Genomic DNA, 23,879 nt, shown 5'->3' with positions numbered 1-23,879 from the left:
TTTGATGTATTTGACCAACCATTAAACCTCTGTTCTGTTTAATTTGTATATCACCATAATATAAATAAATAATATCATAGTTATTTTTGTCTTGGGCCATCTATATATTGATTAATGACTTAAATCCCATGTAGAAAACACTGTACAATAGATTAAAATTTACAATTTACGCAAATAATAAGCACATTTTTCATCATAAAGCATGCCTTATCCTGTGGTAGATGAATACAACTTCTATTGAAAATACATTTAATGAATTTAATGTAATACAACATTATCAATTAATCTGACATATATCATTCTAGCCCTGCCGTTTAATTTGGTTTGTTTTTTAAAACACCCGAAAATAGAGAAATAAAATCGTATTTTTTGACACAAAAAGTGTGTTTTCTGAATTAAATTGTAGTGGTAATTGAACCCCATCAGTGCACCTCCAGTCTCCTCTCTGTTGTCGTGTCTCATCTCTCATTATTTATTTTTGTCTCGTGTCCCATCTGTCTGTCTCTGTCTCCATTTGACTGTGCACCAATGATTGCTCGACACCCGGGGAATCGCTAAACCTAAAATAGATGCACGTCCTTGGAAAGCGTGAGCTCTCAGGCTCCCAAGCCCCGAAAGAAGGTGGAGGTCAATCTGGAGAGCTCCAGGGGCCCCAACCCCCCGGGGCCGGTACAGGTACGAGCTGGGGGGGCCAAAGAGTTTATTTCACTGATTCAGGGTATTATTCAGTACATGGTTCCTTTTTTTAAATATGTAATTAAAAAGGTATGTTTGAATATGAAATATGGATTTTTTTTTTTCATAATTCGTATTTATTTTCGATTTAAGTTCATTGTGTAATTTCCCAAGTCAATCTTAAAAAATATTAAAGCTTATAATAATATTTAAATTTAGTTCATGAATAATTCAAATAAAAACCTTGAATGTGTTAAACATTTTTAAATCATTTACCAAATTAAAATGTATGACCAGAATATTAAATAAATATAATAAAACATTTTAATATAATGGATTTTTGTGGCGAAAATTGATCGAAAAAAACGAATGAAAATATATTTTTAATAACCTTAAAGGTGGGGTATGTAATTCACTTCAGAAACACTTTTGTTATATTCCATGGAATGCTCTTAACATCCCGATAGCAATGAATAAATTAAATGCTTTGACAAAAAATCCATAAATAAATATCATCTGTGGAAGCTGTGGTACTGTAAAAAGCACGACCAATCATCTGAGCCGGCCCGGCTAAAATAACTGGATGGCCTACCTGCCTGTCAGCCTTCCATCTGTGCACAAACTTATCTCGTGCCCTCATTGGTCATGTGCGCGTTCGTGTGTGTTGGAGGAGGGGCTCGGTGAGGAAGTCTGAAGGAAGGGGCAGATTTTTTTCGGTTGTGTACTTTCAAATTCTAGCGCACTCGAGCTGGTTTCTCCATTCTTACCTACCCTACCTTTAACATATATATATATATATATATATATATATTCAAAAATATATAATGATTGAATATGAAATCTGGATAATTTCCCGCAAAATTCATATTAATTAATTTGTTTTATCTAATTGTGTAATCTCTAAAGAGTCAATATTTAAAAATGTTAATGAATAAATTACATTTATAAATAATTAAACATTCAAAACTTAAATATGAGTCCAACAGTAACTATTTTGTCCAAAAAAAAAATATATTTAGGAAAATCTTGACAAAATATTATATGTATTAAAATATAAAATATAAATGACATTTAAAAAAAGGTTATTTTTTGGTTTTCTATTGGACTTTTTGTGGGAAAAACATGTAAAAATAAATATATATATGTTTTTTAATTGCAATATAATCAAAAGGTACAACAACAAAAATATTTACACGATTTTATTAAAAATAAATAGTTATTATCATCAATATGTATTAATTATATAAAACATTTGTTTGAGAAAAAAAATATTTCTTACAATTGAATTGTTAATTAAAACAATTAATTTAAGTAAAGAAAAAAGATAATCCCAGGAAATAACACATTGGAATAAAACACAAAATTACATCCAATTTATTTAAATTATGTAATCTTAATATTAAACCTTTTTTTGTCCAGGTCTCAGGAGTGTTAATCATACATACATTAGGGTGGTCCTTAAAAGTCGGAAAGTCTAAGCTCCAACCCCCAGAATTCATTCTATTTCAATCAAGAGAGACGGTTCTGATAGGAATACATATTTATTGCCAGGAATACACAAATGAATGTAATGGAGTTTTGGCGATTAGGCCCCGTTGTGCAGGAGTATCATTCGGGAGGGGAGAACCGACCCGATGAAACCCCCCGGGGTCTAGACACTGGTGGTGGTGAATGGATAGTTGGGTTCGGTCTGAAGGGGAGTGGCTTAGCTTGACCCTGGTGGTGGTGAATGGATAGTTGGGTTCGGTCTGAAGGGGAGGGGCTTAGCTTGACCCTGGTGGTGGTGAATGGATAGCTGGGTTCGGTCTGAAGGGGAGGGGCTTAGCTTGACCCTGGTGGTGGTGAATGGATAGTTGGGTTCGGTCTGAAGAGGAGGGGCTTAGCTTGACCCTGGTGGTGGTGAATGGTTAGTTGGGTTCGGTCTGAAGGGGAGGGGCTTAGAAATTCACCAGGAGAGTTTTCTTGACTAATAGAATGAATTGTGGGGGTTGGAGCTTAGACTTTCCCACTTTCAATTTTAAGGACCACCCTACGTTAGGCTAAACTTCCAGGTTGATGAGGGAGGGGTACATGTTGTTGGAATTCACCAGGAGAGTTTTCTTGACTATCATAACGAATTCCGGTGGTTGGAGCTTAAAATAAATGAATTTGAAAATGTACATGGCCCTAAGGACCACCCTAATATACATATTTGAGTGGTTTTTACTGATGTTTTTATGCCCCTTTCCTCCCGTTCCCCCGCAGGGCCCGGTGATATACGCCCAGTTGGATCACTCGGGCAGCAGGAGCTCCTTCCACAAGATGGAGCCAGTGGTCTACGCTGACATCCGTAAAAACTGAAGAGGAACTGGGGACCAAACACGTTAAAAAAAACTAAAAAAACCACAGTAAAGTATCAGACCTCTCGATCAGCTGCTCTTGGGAAGGGTGGGGAAAATATATCATATAACAGGGACACAGTCGGTGCAGTTTCTTTATTTTATTTGATCTTTTCTTCATCCTCTGAAAGCATGATATGATCAAATCTCAATGTGCTTTTATTTAGAAAAACACCCCAATGGACACTACGTCACTCCGTCTTTAAATGGTTCGTTAAAATCAAGAATGCCGTCATATGATATCATTTATTTTATGTTTTATTATCGTAGGGCTCTGCAGGCTGTTGCACCAGCTGGAACAATGAGTTTCATCTTGAGTTTAAAACTGCTTCATTGTGACTTGTCATTTCACACTTAATCACTATAAATAAAATAATCTTATATACTGTAATAACTGCTGATTCTAATCAAAACAGGATCGCAGAAATGAACGCTACTAACAAGTAAAGAAAGGGAATTCATTACAAAAAATACGATTTATCCTACTGCATGTAAACGGAGTACTCTCTTCAAATTCCCAGCTTCTGTGAACGCACCATTAAATCACCGCTAGTATAACAAAACCTAATTGAAATATATTTAAAAAACCTTTTTTTTTTTATTTAATTGAATCAGTAACAGTGGATCAGGATTTACCAAAGCTATGCTGACATTGCAGAATGTATTGATTTGTTTTATTAACCCTACTTTAGAGTGTTTGCTATATTGCTAATTGATTAAAAAAGGGAACATTTTATTTTTTTTTTTTTTTTCAAATATGGCGATAGAGGTGATGTTTGGATGCATCACTTTCCAAATCATTTACCAACGTTTTCTGGCTTTTATTTGATTGACTGCTCCAACATTATATCCATATTAAAAACACTTAATAGCCAACGCTAAAATATCGTCTAAATCCCGATGTATTTCGTTCCAAAGTACATCCTGAAATTAGATTCTGTCCATCTCCAGTAAAGAAGAAATGCTTGGAATAAAAATAACACTCTTAATAATCTTCATTTTCTATCAGCAGTCACTGGCTTTAATGACATTCCTGCGAAGCTTCAATTGAATTAAAAGCTCTTGAAGTCGGTGCAACAGTCTGCAGATCCCTCAGTGATGTTCTTCACATTGCCTTCAGTAACTCTGCATGCAGTAATGTTAACATCTACAGACTGACATTATGGTACTCTGACATTATGTTACTGTGAATGCTTCTGGCATGTTGTGGTACCTCGTGACAAAAAAAAAAAAACACTGCCTCCTTTTTTTGATTATCACCTCAGTGCAACCGTTTTTTTTTGTCGTCTTTAAAATACATATATGCATAGGAACAAACATGCAATGCACCGAGAAAGAGTTTTATGTTCTGCATCACAACCAGCCAGGTTTGAATTTAACACTTTTAGAATATATGCATGACTGAGGTGAAACATCTGCTATGAAAACTGGACAATGCTTTAAAAACACTGTTTGCATGCAATTTACTAACATAGTGAGCATTATCATGAACATATGCTATTCTTTTCGTCTCTGTATACTGTGTAAAAGCTATTTTTGTTTCCACGTAATGGGCCAAATATCAACACTAATATGAGGGAAAGTTGTTTCCAGCTTTAAATGCATTCCAACATCTGATTTTTATTTAGTTTTAAGCATTGAAAAAAAGCCAAATCCTTCTGTTTTTGTTTCTGTCTGTGGTTACCTATGAGAGTGATATTTGTGTCGCAGTGAATACCTTCAGCTTGTGATTCAGAATGCAGTAAATCTCCATGTTGACCAGTATTTGTATATATTCCAATTTCATGTAAGATATAGTGCTGTTTACTGTAACTCATTCCAGTGTGTGCTATGGCTGAGGATGTATAGTTTGCTGTAGAGGCTAGAGAAAGTTGGTGGCATGCTTTGTTTTTTTAAAGTCTTAATTGTTCGTCAGGAAACACTCCAACATATACAGTGCCTGCAGGGAGCCGGTCAATTCCAAACGGCTTGAATTCAACTGTATTTAGTCAAACAACTCATAGTTAGGGGACGTTTCTGGATTTTTTTAGGGTGTTTCTGTTACAATTCTTCATTAATATTGAATCCAAAACCCTCTTTATCCATTTTTGCTGACTTTTAGCTCCATGTTTGGTCTCCTCCACCTAACGTCTGAGGAAAATCTGACTTTTCCTTGAGTTTAAACTAAAGGGTGTTTTTGTTTCACAATTCCTGAATATCGACTCCACAACCTTAGCAAACGGATCATTTCCACATTCTGAGCCACATTTAATTTTTCTGGAGTCATTTTTGTGTCCACTTTATGGATTAAAGTCGAATTTGCTTTCACTTTTAGCTCAGATTTTTGCTTCCTCCAACTAACTTCACTAACTATTTGTTTAGCTTACAAGGGGGTTTTGATACAATTTCTAATTAATATTGACCCCAAAACCTTAGCAAACTGTTAACTTACACATTCAGATCAACATCAGAACGATTTCTAAATAATTTTTCCGTGAAACTGATGGATTTTAGTCCAATTTCTCCCTTTTTTATCTCCATTTTTGGTCTCCTCTCCCTTAATTCTGAGTACAACCTGACTCGAGCTGCTTATTGCTCACAGCTAGTCTCTAAAGTGGCCTTTTACAGCTTTTTCTCTTAAAAACAGCTCTTAAAGTGGCTTAAGAGTGGTGATAGTTAAACAAAACAGCAATGAGCAAAAAATCACTCAATCAATAAAACTCAATTTTTATTACGCATTTATAGAAAAGTATGTTAATTTCACACAAACTACTGTTAAAAAACTCTTGGGTGGATTGTATCATCGTGAATGTCCCTGATAATGTAGATTACCGTTGTGTGCCAGTTTCAGTGGGTTTTCTTTTCCGCTGAGCTCACGATTTGTACCTTGAATGACTAGACGTCTGTAGCAATAATGACTGTAAAGCTCGTTACGCAGCTGAAAACACAATCAGTGGGTAGAATAGAAATGTATCGTCCCACCAGGGTAGGAAATGTGCCTTTTTCTCGTCAATAAACCCCCAAAAAACCTACATCACTTGTCAAAATCTCCCAAAATCACCGTTAGCCAACGTTATGAACCAAAACAATCATGATAATTTATCAAAAATGTGTGAAAACATGTATTTAACTATAAGTAATCCTTGCGTACATCAACCTGGACTCATGTTATTATTCATAACTCTAAATACTTTCATCCAACTAATGAAAACCTTAATTTGATCCCTTTTTGATTGACCCTGTCTGCAGGCACTGTAGTCTTCCAGGTGTGTTTTCTCTGTAACGTTGTTCTGTTTGTTTCTTTCTCCAGTTAGCATGTATTTCTGTGTATTTACCAAATCAAAAACATCCTGTATGATACCGACAGCTGCCGGTCGCTTCGCTCCTTGTGACTCGTCGCAGTGTTTAGTGCTGTTGTAGAAAATTGTGATGTAAACTATAAATTATGAACGTTTTTCCGACCAACGTTTGGTGTCTTAAAAAGTGTCCGAGTGGACGCTCACAACGAGTCTTAGTGTTTCTTCGATGGTAAATAGTTGTGTGTTTTTTGAGAGTCGTTTCCTATGTTTATGTTGTGAAATCTGCACTATGTCTTGCAAATCAAAGACAACAAATTCCCTGTGATTTTTCTTTTGTTTTGTTGTGTTTCTCGTTCATCTCGGGGTGAGCTCTGTTTCAAACGTCTCTAAAACTGGAATGTTGTACATTTAGTGCCTTTTACATTTCATCAGCTAACATCTGCTCAAAATAGTAAAAAAAGATTCATTTATTTTTCCTTTTTATTGTATGTATTTTTTTATACACATAATATCGCCTCTGTATCCACTGTTCAAATTTTATATAAAACCTATTCCTGGCCAATTACATGTTTGTGTGTTTCTTTTTATTATTGCAAACATTAAAGGGGCCTCTTTTCACCCTCTGTCTGAAACCAGAGCCCAGTCTGCTCTGATTGGTAAGTAAGTAACATAGTGAGTAAGTAACATAGTAACAAAGTAAGTAACATAGTAAGTAAGTGACATAGTAAGTAACATAGTAAGTAAGTGACATAGTAAGTAACGTAGGAAGTAACGTAGGAAGTAACGTAGGAACGTAGGAAGTAAGTAACATAGTAACAAAGTAAGTAACATAGTAAGTAAGGAACATAGTAAGTAAGTAACATGGTAAGTAACATAGTAACAAAATAAGTAACATAGTAAGTAACATAGTAAGTAAGTAACATAGTAAGTAACGTAGGAAGTAACGTAGGAAGTAACGTAGGAACGTAGGAAGTAAGTAACATAGTAACATAGTAACAAAGTAAGTAACATAGTAAGTAAGGAACATAGTAAGTAAGTAACATGGTAAGTAACATAGTAACAAAATAAGTAACATAGTAAGTAAGTAACATAGTAGGTAACATAGTAACATAGTAAGTAACATAGTAGGTAACATAGTAGGTAACATAGTAACATAGTAAGTAACATAGTAAGTAACATAGTAGGTAACATAGTAACATAGTAAGTAACATAGTAGGTAACATAGTAACATAGTAAGTAACATAGTAGGTAACATAGTAACATAGTAAGTAACATAGTAGGTAACATAGTAACAAAGTAAGTAATATAGTAAGTAACATAGTAGGTAACATAGTAACATAGTAAGTAAGTAACATAGTAACATGGTGAGTAAGTAACATAGTAAGTTACATAGTAAGTAACATAGTAAGTAACTATTCATAAAGCGCTTTTCACAGACAGTCACTGTCACAGTGCTTGAAAAAGCATTAAAACATCATATAAATGAAGCAGTGCTAAAAACACAATACATTGTGAAAAACACAATACACAATAAAAACCCAATAAAAACATATTGGGTAACATACAAGTTACCCAAACATGACATGTTACTTGTTAGATGCTTTTATCCAAAGCGACATACATACTCAATACTGTGGGCAATCCCCACAGGAGCAATTTGGGGTGAAGTGTCTCAGGGACACAACGACATGCTGACTGCAGTGGGGTTTGAACCTGTGCTCCCCTGATCCGAACACCAACGCTCTATCCACTGTGCCACACGCCTCCTACAGGAATATCTTTATTAATCCCACATAGGGGAAATATACATTGTTACAGTAAGAGACAAAAATTATAGAGACAGCACAAATATATATATATTTTAAATGGTGATAGTAATACTAAGATTATATTATATAAGTATATATTGCACAGTGTTATATGACAGGTGGTGGGGGAGTGTGTGTCTGGAGGGAACTTTGGGATTGTTGCCTCTGTAGACCATTTACATGCACAAAAACCTATAAAACACTACAGGAAAGGGAAAACCCATAAAAGCATTTTTGGGCCTCTTTAAAAAGAAAAATACCACAGGTGAGCAGCAGGGGGCAGAGTTTCTCACTTTACCATTTAACATGTTCATGTCATTATATTACATAATGTATTGGTGATTAATGAAGAAAAACTTCCTACACATATTTGGAAGACAAAACACACACACACACACACACACACACAAACACACACACACACACACACACACACACACACACACACACACACACACACACACACACACACACACACACACACACACAATGAGCTGAATGCAAAGTGAAACAAAAAGGTGCGGAAATCCCGGGAAATATGAACCGGGGAAATCTCCCTCGGGAGGAAATATGATGTGTGTGTGTGTGTGTGTGTGTGTGTGTGTTTGCATATGAAACCACGGATAAACATAAGGATGAAAGGATGTTGAATGTGAAACTGAAGCTGACACTGCAGAAGAAGACGAGACAGGTGAGTCATCCTCTTCTTCTCTTATTTATAATAATGTTTAATTATTTATCATGTCTTTCTAAACGCATGTCAGCAGGTGATCAAAGTCCATGCAAACAAATACGTACTTAAGTTTAATTTAGAGGTCATTTTTCCTCTTTCGCAATATTATTGATTTAAAAAATAGTGTACCTTTTATGAATCATTATTTGACAGCTACAACTACGTTTTTTCTTGAAACACCAATTTCTTTTAGATATTTAAACTATTTCCCCACTCTAAACTGGCAGAAAAAGCTGTTTTATGAGCGTTTTAATAAAGTGTACAATGCAAGTGCCGAAAAGACTAACAATATAAGTCAGATAAGTTAAGAAAAATAACATTGAAATTAAAAAAGATACTAAATATTTGACCTTTTTAAAGTAAAACCTCTGATCTCTGTGGTTTATAATACCATCCAAATATAATACAATATGTAAAATATTCCGTCAAGAAAGCTTTGGCCATTCCTCTGACTTTTTCTATACAATACTTCCAATTTAATTGTTTATTTATATTTCTCATATTTGTTGTAATCTTTTTATAAATATATATTATTATTATTATGTTCTCATCAAACTCCATTGGGAATTTAGGGCAGTTTAAGTAGTCCCTTCTGCAAACTGAGTACTTTACCATTTGATTATTGAAGTACATTTTGCTGATTATACTCTTGTTTAAAGGTCACCTATCATGCTATTTTTAGGCAATAGCATAGGTCTCAGATATATATAAAAATATATAAAAAACATGTCTATGAAGTGTTTTGCTCAAAATACCAAACAGATCACCCATTCTAGCCATGCCTCATATCCCTCTATTTCACTTCCTGTTTCAAAAGTGCTGATTTGGGGTATAAAGCTTTAAACAAAAAATCAAAAAGGAGGGGTCTGAGCTCATGCGGGACCCGGCAGCTACTGTCTAAACTAAATGCTGCCGTGATGAAACTCCATATCATGGATTATCAAGGATTATCTCTGAAACAGTATGGAGCTCAAAGGCTTTCTCTCTTGCCGGTTATACCACAAGGTGAGTTCCTTTTTATTTCCTGCTTCTTCACACATGCTCTCCAGTACAGGTTAGCTCTGAGTGTTAGCGATGCTAATGTAAACACCGACCATATTACGTCCAAAACAGTCGGGCATTGTTTCTGATAGCAACGTTTCTGATTGGGCCGTGGGTCCACATTTCAGATATTACGTCATATCGGACGCAAATCTGGATCAGCTCCGTTGTTCCCCCGTTTTTAGAGATTTGGGTACGGAGGAAAAGAGAGAGGGTTTTATTTTCTGACGCTGCGTGAGTTCCCTGACACACCGGGGACACATATTTATGTATAGAAGACATCAAAAAGTGCATTTTGCATGATAGGAGACCTTTAAATGCATCTAGATTGCTAGATTACTAAAGTACAGTCTTCTAAATCAGTTACTGGTTTGCAGAGTAGATTTTCCATTACAATTCCAGGACATTTTTCATAAAAGCTCACTGTTTTTATTTAAGTACTTCTCCCACTTCTAGTTGTTAACAAATTGTAAAACATGTATTAAATGGTGACATAAACAGGATAATAGTGTTCTAAGATACTGTGAAAAGAGCCTTTACTGTATTTCTACCTAGCAACATGTCAACAGCTGTAACTTATGCATGTATGAGAGTGGGTGTGATAATGTCCTTTTTACGACAGGGGGAGTTCAGTCTGGTTTGTCATGTGGTTCATCTTACAGTAAACAAACAAGGCTGTAATTACGACGAGCAAACAGCGGTTTACACTTACAGACAATTACATTGAAATGACTAAAACTAACTATGAATGTCTCAAACATGCTGGGAAAGCCAGTCAAACTTTCTCCTATAAATAACTGTCCAAATGATTTTTGAAGAAAGCACAGAAATTGTTTTTAGGCAGAATCCGTTTTTTTGTTTTCACACATAAGGAATTTGTTTTAATGTATAAAGCAACTTAACGTAAAATGGAGTATTACGAGCAAAATGAAGTCAAGGATCTAAATACCTCTGTCTCTTCGGCCAGTTGCTTGTATGGAAACGTTACCCCCTTTTTTTCAAACAATTCTCCATAAAAGGTAACATATATGGAACATTTAAAATGCCCCACATTCCAGATAGACTTTGGTGTGTGAGAACATCTTAGCTAATCTCAAGAATGACAAAGGATAATTATACTTCAACATAAGTCAAGGATATAAATACACCACTGCTAGTTGCCAGTTTTGGGAAAGTCACTCTCTTATTTTAAACAATTACCCATAAAAGGTTGCTATGCAAAAAGATAACATGGACTGCCGTTTAAAAAAATATGGAACGTTTAAAATGCCCCACATTCCAAATAGACTTTGTTGTGGGAGAACAGTCAAGGTATTTATAAAAGTTCATAGGGGATGTTTCTACTTTTACATAAGTCAAGGATCTACGTACTTTTCCCAGCAATAGTTGAGAGTTTTGTGAAAGTTTCCCCCTTTTTATCAAACAATTATCCATAAAAGGTCACCTGAGTATTATGCAAAACGTATAAAATGCCCCAAATTCCACGTGGAGTTTCGTGTGGGAGAACATGCGGTTGATACAGTATGTTTCTACTTCTACATAAGTAAAGTATATAAATACACCACTGTAGTTGCCAGTTTTGGGAAAAATCTCTCTATTTTTTAAACATGTATCTATAAAAGATCCCCTTAGTATTATGCAAAATGTTTAAAATGCCCCAAAGTCCATGCTGTGTGAGAACATCTAACGCAGGGGTGTCAAACTCAAATACACAGTGGGCCAAAATTAAAAAATGGGTACAAGTCGAGGGCCGGACTGGTTCAATGTTTATTGCAAAACGTATTGAAATGAACTTATTGCACATATTAAACCTGGAACTAACAAAGCTTAAATGATTGCCAATAAAAACAATTAAACATTAAAGTGGACCTATCATGCTATATTTGAATAATATATTGTAAGGCCATACCTATATAAAACATGTCTGTGAAGTTTTTTTTTCAAAATACCAAACAGATCCTGCATTTTAGCCATGCCTCATTTCGCTCTATTTGCTCTTTTCCAGCCCTGTTTTCACAAGGGCTGATTCTGTGGCAAATGAGCTGCAGCTGACCACGCCCCCAAAGGAGGGGGGCGAGGCACGAGCGTCATGTTACCATGCTGTTACCATGCTGTTACCATGCCACGCAACCTCTCATTCCCCTGATAGGTGGAGAGTTGCCCATATAGGCGGAGCACCCCGTTTCTGACGTCAGAACCATTTCAAATCTGGATCAGTTTTTATCAGATCCGTTGCAGCCCCGTTTTTAGAGATTTGGGTATGGAGGAAAAGAGAGAGGGTTGTGTTTTCTGACACTTGGTGAGTTCCCATTTTGCATGATAGGTCCCCTTTAAATAATCAGTTGCATTCATTTCTTATGGCTCTATCTGCAGCTTCATTTCTTATGATTACATTTCTCCACAGGCCAACAACAGCTTCAAGAAAACTATTCCCCTCAAAGAACAAACCAAACATGCCCTGTTGATGTGAGAGAAAAAGTGCAGAAGGAAACATCCATGTAAACTCAGTGTGCTGCTCTGTGATGCTAGCTCAGATACTTAGCATCTCATCTTGGGTGCAAGTTCATCAATGTTTGGGGTCAGGCTCTGAGCTGAGGAGACCCTCAGGATGGAGTGAAGGTGTGCGTGCAATATACCGGCGGGCCAGATCTAATAGTAATTAGAAATTATCCTGCGGGCCAAAATTAAATCCACCACGGGCCTGATTTGGCCCCCGGGCCTTGAGTTTGACACATGTGATCTAACGTATTTCTAAAGATTGATAGGAAGTATTCATACTTCTACTTAAGTAAAGTACTTCTCCCAAAACTGCTAGTTGCCATTTTTGGGGAAATCACTGTCTTATTTTAAACAATTACCCATAAAAGGTTGCTATGCAAAAAGATAACATGGACTGCCATTTAAAATGCCCCAAATTCCAGATACACTTCAGTGTGTGTGAGAACATCCCAGCCTCTCTTAGGATTGATTGAGGGTATTTTTTTTTGCAAGAGGAGGAGGAGGAGGGGATTTGTCTTCTTGAAGTTGGAGCAGAAAACTGAACTCCCCCACCCCCTTATAAGGCATTTCCCCGCAGCGTTGGGAGGGGGGGGATGCAGGATATTCTCACAGGATGTGATGGCTGGACGGCGGTGAACACAGTCAGCTGAGAGGAGGGTCAGTGTGTGTGTGTGTGGGTGTGTGTGTGGGTGTGTGTGTGAGGCTTGCGGTGTTTCACTTGGTCACAATCGATCAGACAGTGAGTGGGTGTGTGTGTGTGTGCGGAGGATGTGAGATCAACATGGTCAGGAGGCTCTGTGAAGACTAGAGATCATCTGAAAGTGAGGTAACGTTCAACTCTATAAAAACACTTAAAGCATGTTGCCTGTTGGAGGGCTGAGGGAGCAGATGTGTGCATGGCTTCAAAATAATAGTGAAATATTTATTACTTTACTTAAAATACATGAATTTAGCATTTTAAAAGGACTCATACATACTGCATCAATCTCTAAACTAAGGTAACGTACATTGGTCTTATCAGTTAGTAGTTTGCATCAGATTTTACATTAAAAACACATGAGATTTCAAAATAAAAGCTCAGTTTCTTGAAGTACTTCTTCCACTACAGGTTAGTGTTGGGAGGGTTTCTCTAAAAAAGTAGTAGACTATAGACAATTGCTTAAGAACTGTAATATCTACTTCGTCAGAGTTGTGTAGCTTATGGCATTTGATTATTTCTCTAACAAATGTTTTAAACTTGAACGTTTTGAACAGTTTTTTGTATATAAAGTTAAGTTAATGTACGCATGGCTAACAAATACTCTTAAATTAAACTTCAACCTTGCATTCAAACTAAAAACAAAGCAAAAGTCTTATCCGTTACTTAAAGTAGATTTCATGTTAAAATGTATGGAATTTCAAAGTAAAAGCTCGGTTTTCTTTTAAATAAGTAACGTACTTCTTCCACCACCGGTTGCCAGTGTTGTGATCACATCAGCTCAAAGTGAGGTCATATTCAACCCAAAAAAGAAGACTTGTTGTTGTTGCTGTTGTTGTTGTTGTTGTTGTTGTTGTTGTTGTTGTTGCATGTTTTACTTGTTGGAAGACTTGACTGTGGGGGAGATGTGTGCATGGTTACAGAATATGGAGAAAAAAGTACTTTTGACTGAAGTAAAAACACGAAATCTAACACCTAAATCAGTCAATCAATCTCAAACTAGGTAAAAGTATAGAAGTCTTATCTGTTACTTGTTTGCAGAAGTTTTTACATCAAAAACAAATGGAATTTCAAAATAAAAGCTCATGTTTTTTACTTAATTGCCAACAAATGCTTCTAAAATGTAAGAAAGAGTGTCTGTTTTTGTGTGCAGCTTAACAAACATCACATGAGAGCAATGTGATGAGAATCTTTATGAATTCGCTCTTGCAGGGTTTCAGCAGTAACTCTGTGCCGTTAAACTTCTGTTACTTTTAACACTCAATTTAACCAGTTAAATACCAAGAGCATTTTCCTCGTGTAGTTTGTCATTGTGATCCAACAAGTGTAATAATGAGGCTTTAAAGGGGACCTATCATGCAAAATGCACTTTGTGATGTCTTTTATACATTAATGTGTCCCCGGTGTGTCGGGGAACTCACGCAGCGTCAGAAAATAAAACCCTCTCTCTTTTCCTCCGTACCCAAATCTTTTAAAAACGGGGGTACAACGAGCGGATACAGATTTGCTGCCGATATGACGTAATTTCGGATGGCGGACCCACAGAGAGTTGCTATCAGAAACAATGCCTGACGTGTTTTGGACGTAATCTCGTCTTTGTTTACATTAGCAAGCGTCGCTAACACTCAGAGCTAACCTGTACTGGAGAGCACATGTGTTTAAAAAGCAGGACATAAAAAAACTCACCTTGTAATAAACCCGCAAGAGAAAAAGCATTTGAGCTCCATACTGTTTCAGAAATAAGCCTTGATGTGGTTTAGAACAGGATGGCGTTTTATCACAGCAGAATTTAATCTCCGGTAGAATTCTGATCAGGCATTAGCTCCGCCTCCTCTTTTCTTTTTCAAGCTGAGGACCCAAAATCCACGTTTCTCTAACAGGTCTGAAATAGAGGGATATGAGGGATTTCTAAAATGCATGATCTGTTTGTATTTTGAGAAAAACACATCATAGACATGTTTTTATATATTTGTATATATCTGAGACCCATAATATATGCCTTAAAATAGCATGATAGGTGCACTTTAAAGTAAATACTCACGTAAAGATCAAGTAATATACATAAAGTACGTTAAATGTACTTGACTATACTCCAGTATAACAGTAGGTGAGTTTTTAGAGCAACAGCCTCTCCTGGGTATTAACCCTTTCTGTTTCTGTAATTACTCCCACATTGTCTCCGCTGCAGTACACATGTTGTTTTGTTTTGTTCAAGGAAATATTTGAGTGAGTTTCCGCAGAAAATAATGAGACACAGAACCTGAGTCTCGTGAAAGATGACTCACCGAGACGTAAACAACAATGTCTGATTTTTCTAACAATAAGCAGTGGGGGAAAGTACATCTACTCAAGTACTCAAGTTTAAATATGAAGTATTAAAGTACATTTTCTGCCACTTTAAGCTTCTTCTTCTAAGATGGAAATATTATACTTTTCACTGCAATATGTAATGTCACTTCACATTTACCATGATAAGATTCAAATACTACTAATCTACTAAGCTAGTACACAAAGTATTCAAAACGTGCTCCGCGTTGACAAATTACAACTCTTATATTTCCTTGTTAACCATATGAATAGAATATGTTGTTATCAATAAAGGATAATCTTATCTTGTCTAAAATAAAACAACAGTTTTAAAGAATATTATTACTTAAATTGTAAGAACATTTTCACGATATGCCTCATGTACTTTTTACTTTTCGAACACAGGACTTTTACTTGCAATAGAGTATTTCTAATCTGTGGTATTATAAGTAAATTATCTGAGTACTCCTTCCACCATAGTTAGTTGTCGGTCTTGGGAAACTTAATTTCTTTCTTTTAAACATTTCTCCGCTTGAGAAAAAGATAACTTTTAAAAACGCTCCAAATTCTAAAAGTAGTGTTTTTGAGAACATCCAGCATTAATCATCATTTTCTTAAGGGGTATTTCTTTGGGTTAAAGTATCTCTTCTCTCACCGTTACAGTGCAGATTTGACCGCATTTACTCAGAAGTGACGGAAAAAAGTCTTTCTCTACGTCACAGTTTCTCTGTTCCAGCAGCTCTGCAGCTCAACTCAGTGCACAGTGAACAAAAAGCCCCGTTTGTATCATAAATAGCACTGTCATAGGTCACACATGTAGGTTGGGCCACTTCCCTCTTCCTTCCCTCTCTGGAGCCATATCACCTGCAGCCAGAGTGTGTGTGTGTGTGTGTGTGTATCGTGTGTGTTAACGTGTGTGTATCGTGTGTGTCCTGCAGCACCATGGCCTGTCTCCAGCTGCTCCTCCCGCTGATGGTCAGCTGCGTGGCGGCGTCCGAACGGCCTCCTCGCCAACTCCCAGCATGCCAAGTTGTAAGTAAAACACTCACACACACATTTATATACACACACACACAGGTCTGTTTACTAAGGTTAAACAGACACACTAACACTCACATTTAGAGGTCCAAATGTATGAAATTCGCTGATTACTTGCAAGTTTTTCGGACAAAACTTAAGACATTTCTCATTTTAATTAAACTTTTTGGCATTCAGAGGAAAAACATTTTTTTTTTTTTAGTTGTTTCATGCCTGGTTGTGAATTAGTGTATGTTGTGATGTGTTCTTTGTTTGTTTTTGTGACTTTTCTTATGTGTAAATATTCTTTTTATCGTAATTTTAACATAACAATTAGGAAAATCTCTGTTTTCTAGCCATTATAATGCAAACTATGACGTGTGTTTCAATTGCTTTAAAATAGAGTTTTTCTTGCTATGTTAACAAACCAATTAAGATAATGTTGAAAAAATAATATGCCACTTAAATGTATATATATCTGTTGAAATGTCTTATTTGATGTTAAACCTTATGACATTTGGTTATATCTTATTGTTTAGAATAAAACCAGCACATCAAACTCAGAGGAACTCTTTCAAAACAATCAAAAGGCAAATATATTCCTTATAAAACCAGAACAGATCATATACTCCTTGCCAGCTTTTGGCACAAATAGAGAGATTTCTGGGCTTTATGTAAACGTATCCAAAGATCTCCTCGTACAAACTTATCTGAAACTAAACATTAAAATCCAGATTGTTCTCAGTTTTCTTGCATCTCCTCCTGAAGGCACATTCCTCACATATCAGCCAAATAAATAAACACTAAATGCCCTCATCTGTTTTTAGTTTATGTCCTCGGGTTGCCCACAGAAACTGAGATGAGGCACCTAATTCGTCAGCAGGTTTTTTCACATGATCCTGACAGGCAGACGATTTATTTGAGGGTTTTTGACCTGAACAGATCGGGTTTATTCGTTTTAGCTTCAGGCTCCAGTATTCAGACACAGAAACCTTATTTTGCTTCACTGGAAACTGTGTGAAAGTGTTTTTATGTGTATATTAGACCTTATTTTCCTCTGAGCTTCTGGTGAATTATGTTTGAGTTTTTGCTTCCTATGCAATCTGCCAACAGTTCTTCTTCTAGTTGTGTAATAAACTGGAAATGTCACAGGCATCACTTCCTGTGTGCAGGAGGATTTTCTTTTTCCTAGGAAAGACAGCACATTCCTAGAAGAGATTTAGTGACGTCAGCTTGTGTGAAAAGATATTTAGTTGTAGCCTTGTTAGCACGCTATTCCCCAGCTCTTATCTGTCGCATTACTTTCTAATAATGGCATAAAAAGGTCACAAAAAAGGAAAAAATAACAAATACACAAAAAACAAATATCCTTACACAGGAGTTTTTCTTTTATTTCACATTAAAGTTGGCTCCTTAAAGGCAAAATGCCCATTTCAACAACAAAACAAAGAAAAGTGCTCCATAATATAACATTGAAAGTATCAACGCAAGGTGTAAAACAAACACATTATAAAACGACATCTAAATGCAAATTCTATGGAATAAAAAGTACATTTGCCTCTGAAAATTAGTGGAGTATGCTCCACCTCAAAAATCTTATTTAGTACAGTGCTTGAGTACATGTACTTTCAAACATGCATATATCAGATTTTATACACTCAAAAGCTTAATATAAGTTAGTTTGTAGTATCACTGATAACTACAGAATCACAGAGAAAAGTCAAGGCTTTCAAATTAAGATGCTTTCTTTAAAAAAATCCTTTATTTGTTCCTCAGTTCTTGACAACAGACACAAGATGTTTTGGCCTGCAGGAGTTCGTGAATAAATCAATCTGTTTGTTTATGGCTCGTTAGCAAAGAGGAATGCCTATTTCAGGATACCACAAATATTCCGAGAAGCTAAATGCACTTGGAGAGAAAATGGAGAGGAGGACAGCTTTAAGAGAGGTGGACAGAATGGGTCTCTGGACATGTGGTTTCAATTATAACCAACATCTAATAACTAAAATATTCGACTGGATTAAGAGGAACTGGAGAAGATGCCGAATAACTGAAGGTGTGACGTATCATCTTTGGACTAAAATCGCTCTTCTGTTTGATGAAGAAGTCATTACCTATCCATTAGAATTGTACAAAGTTATTCTTCCCTTCAGAACGACTCACTATCGTAAACTTTAGAGGGTCTGTACTGCTGCCAAGAACATGCTCATAAATCGCCCCTCCACACTTAAAACATTTGCTCTGTATTGTGTCAGGGTTAATCTGGCAGCAGGCCGACATAATCAGACGTGTGTGTTTGTGTTTCAGGTCCAGATGGATGTGTTCTGCAGCGATCTGAGCCTCAGAAGTGCACCGGTCGACCTTCCTCATGGCGTTCGAATGCTGGATCTTTCCCTGAACCAGGTGCAGAATCTCTCGCAGGGAACACTGGCGTATCAAAACGGTTTCCACCACCTGAACCTCCGCGCCAACAAGATCCACTTCATCCAGCCGGGGCTCTTCAAAGACATGACGGATCTGAGAGTCTTGGATCTGTCCAGGAATCATTTGAATGTGTTCGCTCATGCCAAAATCAACATTGGGCCTCTCACAGCTGTGGAGTCGCTCGATCTGTCGAACAACGGGCTGTACACGGGGATGTCGGACTACCTTTTAGCCGATTCTCCGTCACTAATGGATCTTTCTCTGAATGGCAACAGCATCACCAAAATAGCCCATAACACCTTCAGCGGATCCTCATCGCTTAGAAGAATCAGCCTCCACAATAACGTCATCTTGGAGATTGAAGACGGAGCGTTTGAGTTCTTGAAGCATTTGACTGAACTCGATTTGTCCAAGAACTCGATCACGTGCATCACAGATTTTAACCTTTGCAATTTGAAAGTCCTCAATCTGAGCAAAAACAGCGTGGAGTTCTTCCACAGCACCACATCGACGGTCTTCTATAAACTCACTCATCTTGATTTGAGTGAAAACAAAATGCTCTATTTCCCTCTTCTCCCCAGAAACAACATGATTGAACATATTGATGTTTCACGAAACCATCTTCAGAGCATCAACGTCACAGGAGGTCTTGAAAAGAAAACACAAGTTTATTTCCATTATCTAAAATACCTTGATATGAGTTACAACCAACTCAAAAGCATTCCTGAGTCGTTCTTTCACTGTATGGGATTTCTGGAGGTGCTGAATGTGAGCAATAACTGCATCAACTCGTTCTCTATCACCAACCCAGGCCTCATGCAGACGGTGAAGATCATCAACCTCAGTTTTAACTCTCTGCAGAGCCTGACATTTGGGGAAAACACTCTGCCGTCGCTGGAAAAACTCTTCTTGCAAGGAAACGACCTCACCACCCTGGATCATGGAATATTTCAAAGACTACCCAGCATCAAACACCTTCATCTACAGCAGAATGATCTGGAAATCTGTTCCTCGGAGAATGAACCCCAGGATTGTGTCTCCTTTACTTCCATACCGACCTTGCAATTCCTGAATTTGTCTGAGAACTATTTAAGGGTTTTGCCTGCGAACGCGTTTGCCAACACCTCGTTGAAGTTACTGGATTTGTCGCTAAATCCTGGGCTAGAAATGGACAAAGACTCCCTCTCTGGTTTGGAGCATACCCTAATCCACCTCCTTTTAAAAGAAAACAACATTTCCAGTTTAAACACAGACTTGTCGTCGCTGAAGAGTCTCAAACACATCGACTTATCCACAAACCAGCTGACGAATATACCCGTGTGGAGCAAAGACTCGTCCATAGAGTCGCTGAACCTGCAGAACAATAACCTCGTGACGCTGAAGTACAGCTCCATGCTCGCTCTGGAACATTCCCTAAAAACTCTCTACATGGGCTCCAACCCTTTGAGCTGCTGCAGCAACCTCGACTTCCTCCAGATGGTGCAGCGTTCGGCCGTGGTCGTACCGGACATCGAGACGGTCACCTGCGTTCACGAGGAGTATTCAGAACCGGTGAACATTGAGAAGGTGACGCTCGAAATGTGCCACATATCGGGCGTGCAGAACTACGTTATCCCTGTAGTGGTGATAGCGTTGGTTCTGTTGATCGCGATGGCGTTGTTGGTTCGATATTGCCAGGCGAGAAAACGAAAGCACATCCGAACCTTTACCGCCTAATGAAGGAATATATGTTTGGGACTCTGTTGGTGGTTTTTAATGAAGAGACAGTAGAAACACTTGAATGTATCTGCCCAAAGTCTTCTGAAGGGACAATTTAAAGACTTGATTTGGGTTCATCACCACCATCTTTGCCACTAAAGTGAAGGATTTGAGTCGGGACACACATGAAGGAACCACGATGTCTGGACACCTGTCAATCAAGACAACTTGTGATATTATAGAGAGGGGAAGACCCGCCCCTTACATTGGATCACCATGGGACCTTATTTCGGAAAGATATATGTACGCTAAAAGCCAGAGAAAAAAGATCTTTGCCTCCTGTTTGAGTCCAGGAATCATGCTTATTGGAAAAGATCATTTGACAGGTCAAGAAAGTTGCAGTTTGTCATTTAACTTTAGGTATTAGACGTATCTAGAAAGACACAAATGTTGCGTAAATGTTGCAAACTACTATCTCACCGAAAGATAACGTTAAATGTTTTCTTAGAACATAGCTACGTTAGCTCAAATGTACGGTCATCGGTAGTTGAAAGCAATAGACAATAATACATAAATAATAACTAAAAACGTCGTAAATGTTGCACCTTTCTCACCCGCCGGAGTAGCTACTATATCTGTGAGTTTTGTACCAGGATGTATTCACGCACACTTGCTCCTTTTTCACCATCCTGAAAATACATCACGTAAAATAACGTTACTTTGCTACATAGCTAAGCTACATGGCAAGCTAGCAAGCTATGTAAACTAAGCAAACTAAGACAACAACAACAACAACGCAACTTTCTTAACTTGCAAAATGATCTCTTTTAATCGACAAACTTTACATGTTTTTACGAAATAAAGTCGTATTGCACCAGAAGAGATATTTCTGAAATGAAGACTACAGGAAATCTTGGACTTTTAAAGGACTTTTAAACAGCTAGCATTCCTTGATCTGATGTTCATTTGAGGAACTGCAACTTTAAAGATTTATGACTGAAATTCCCAGTCTGCTTATCAAGCCACGTGCTATCTAGTGCAAGTTTATTGAATGTGAAAAAAGGATTTAGACACTACACTTCAACACTGTTCACCGTACCATGAAATGCTAAAGCAATGGGAATGATTTGCTTTCTTGTTGATTTAGAAGATGTGTATCTGAGAGGGGATTTTGTCTGTAAGCTAAAAATGAAGAAACACAAACACTACAACAGGTTGTGAAACAAAACACTCTTTTCACGTACAAGGAAGTATGGTTTAATGAATATATAGTATGTCACAAAGAGGTTGTATAAAGCAATCCAAGCCGTCCCTTCACCCTTTGTGTAGTTTGCACTTTAAATGTTCTTCTTATTTGTGTGACTGTATATTGTGACTTTTAACACTAAGAAATATGTTGTTATTTGACACCAAGCTGGACATTTAAAACATATTTTATGTATTGATCCCAGGCCTGTGGAAGTACATCTATTAATTTGACATGGCTAAGCACTGAAATTAAAATAACTGTGATACTTTGAAGTACTAAATACACATAATGTATATTTTTAGATAACAAATGAAGATGAAATCCAGCGCTGTATGTAGTGGGCTACACTGGGATCCACTCTTTCATAACATTTTAATTTGCTTGTCGAGTTTATTTGTCTCATCCTGTGATGTAATGTAATGTAAGCAATATTTTGTAACACATGAAGGCCATTTTCTACTCTGTGTGAAACAATATGTGTGATAAAAAACATTTAAACCTCTTTTCTGCTTACATATTCTTTATTTTGTGGTTTCCTGTACACATTTTGATAACATTGATTAAAGTGTAAAACAAATCATAGTATGGTTTGTTGGAAATATCAAGTAAAAAGTCATAGTATAGTTCAATCAGGAGAGACGGTGTTGATGTAAGAATACATATTTATTGCCAGGAATACACAAATGAATGTAATGGAGTTTTGGCGATTAGGCCCCGTACAGGAGTATCATTCTGGAGGGGAGAACCGATCCGATGAAACCCCCCGGGGTCTAGACCCTGGTGGTGGTGAATGGATAGTTGGGGTCGGTCTGAAGGGGAGGGGCTTAGCTTGACCCTGGTGGTGGTGAATGGATAGTTGGGTTCGGTCTGAAGGGGAGTGGCTTAGCTTGACCCTGGTGGTGGTGAATGGATAGTTGGGGTCGGTCTGAAGGGGAGGAGCTTAGCTTGACCCTGGTGGTGGTGAATGGATAGTTGGGTTCGGTCTGAAGGGGAGTGGCTTAGCTTGACCCTGGTGGTGGTGAATGGATAGTTGGGTTCGGTCTTAAGGGGAGGGGCTTAGCTTGACCCTGGTGGTGGTGAATGGATAGTTGGGGTCGGTCTGAAGGGGAGTGGCTTAGCTTGACCCTGGTGGTGGTGAATGGATAGTTGGGGTCGGTCTGAAGGGGAGTGGCTTAGCTTGACCCTGGATTCAGAGGGACAGGAGGTGAAAAGGGGTGGAGGAGGGTTGCGTCAAGTCACCTGAAATGACAGCTGTCAGAGGGGGGAGAGCAGATTTAAAAGGTTTGGCAGAGCGCTATGATAGGCTTGTGAGAATAGAGCGAAGTGATTGGTTAAGCTGGGGAGTGACGCCCCCGATCACTTATTGAGAGGAGAGAGAGTTGTTACATGGGAATAGTAAATGAATGAGTAAAGAAGGTCTTCCTGGTTGAACTTGAGCTTCATTTGTTGTTTAAAAGAAAATATGAACAAAGTCATGGTGAAGTATGTAGAAAAATATAAGTTATAATATACTCTTCGTATTGAAAGTTGAAAATATCAAGTAAAAAGCTTTATTACTTGTGTTAAATAGTCATGGTATAGTATGTTAAAATGATCATAATGTAGTCATTTGAAAATATAATGGAAATGTGCCATAGTATACCCTGTCGAAAATATAATGAAGATGTTAAAACTTGGTATAATTGTCGATTAAAAACAGATTAAAGCAAAACTATTGGGAAAAAAAGGATAAATTAAACATTATTTGCATTTAATGAAGCCATTTCAATCAGAGCTAAAGGCTTTTAGTTTGAAAATGTGACTTTTCTCCTTCTCTCTCCTGTTTAGATTTGGATTAAGCCTTTGAGTTTGAGAAAGTGCTGTTCAGCGACGGTCTAATGAAAACCTTTTACCGGCCATGACTCAGATCCTCCGTCCTCTCCTCTCTCAGGGGAGGAACACACACTTACTGAAGATAATTCACCGTCTAGGGTGGTGCAGGAAGTTGCCCTAGGAGGCTTACGTCAAAGAGGAAAAAGCCCCTTTATCTCTCCAGAAACAGACATGAGAATCTCACGGACAGTTTGTAACGTTTT

At 37.5% G+C, this 23,879-nt stretch overlaps 2 protein-coding genes across 3 annotated transcripts in view; both read left to right on the top strand.

Annotated features, from left to right (window-relative positions):
• Nucleotides 1-6,896, top strand: part of mpzl1l (myelin protein zero-like 1 like) — a 33,109-nt gene extending 26,213 nt beyond the window's left edge. Inside the window, exons 5-6 of the mRNA XM_034114147.1 lie at nucleotides 570-675; nucleotides 2,920-6,896. Coding sequence (XP_033970038.1) covers nucleotides 570-675; nucleotides 2,920-3,015 — 202 coding nt within the window. The 3' untranslated portion in view covers nucleotides 3,016-6,896. The remainder of the gene's footprint in view (nucleotides 1-569; nucleotides 676-2,919) is intronic.
• Nucleotides 6,897-13,052: 6,156 nt separating this feature from the next.
• On the top strand, nucleotides 13,053-22,306 carry lrrc32 (leucine rich repeat containing 32). 2 transcript variants are annotated; one of them, XM_034114156.1, is made up of 3 exons: nucleotides 13,053-13,233; nucleotides 16,355-16,448; nucleotides 18,741-22,306. In XM_034114156.1, exons 2-3 carry the CDS (start codon nucleotides 16,359-16,361, stop codon nucleotides 20,571-20,573), a joined length of 1,923 nt encoding a protein of 640 aa, XP_033970047.1. In that variant the 5' UTR covers nucleotides 13,053-13,233; nucleotides 16,355-16,358; the 3' UTR covers nucleotides 20,574-22,306. The 2 variants fall into 2 exon arrangements, with proteins under 2 accessions (XP_033970047.1, XP_033970046.1); XM_034114155.1 differs by having other exon boundaries at nucleotides 13,054-13,238.
• The last annotated feature ends 1,573 nt before the right edge of the window (nucleotides 22,307-23,879 follow it).

The sequence above is a fragment of the Trematomus bernacchii genome, unplaced genomic scaffold (assembly GCF_902827165.1).
Source record: "Trematomus bernacchii unplaced genomic scaffold, fTreBer1.1, whole genome shotgun sequence".
Taxonomy (NCBI): domain Eukaryota; kingdom Metazoa; phylum Chordata; class Actinopteri; order Perciformes; family Nototheniidae; genus Trematomus; species Trematomus bernacchii.
The sequence above is the reverse complement of the archived record's forward strand: the minus strand, read 5'-3'. Positions and strand labels throughout refer to the sequence as shown.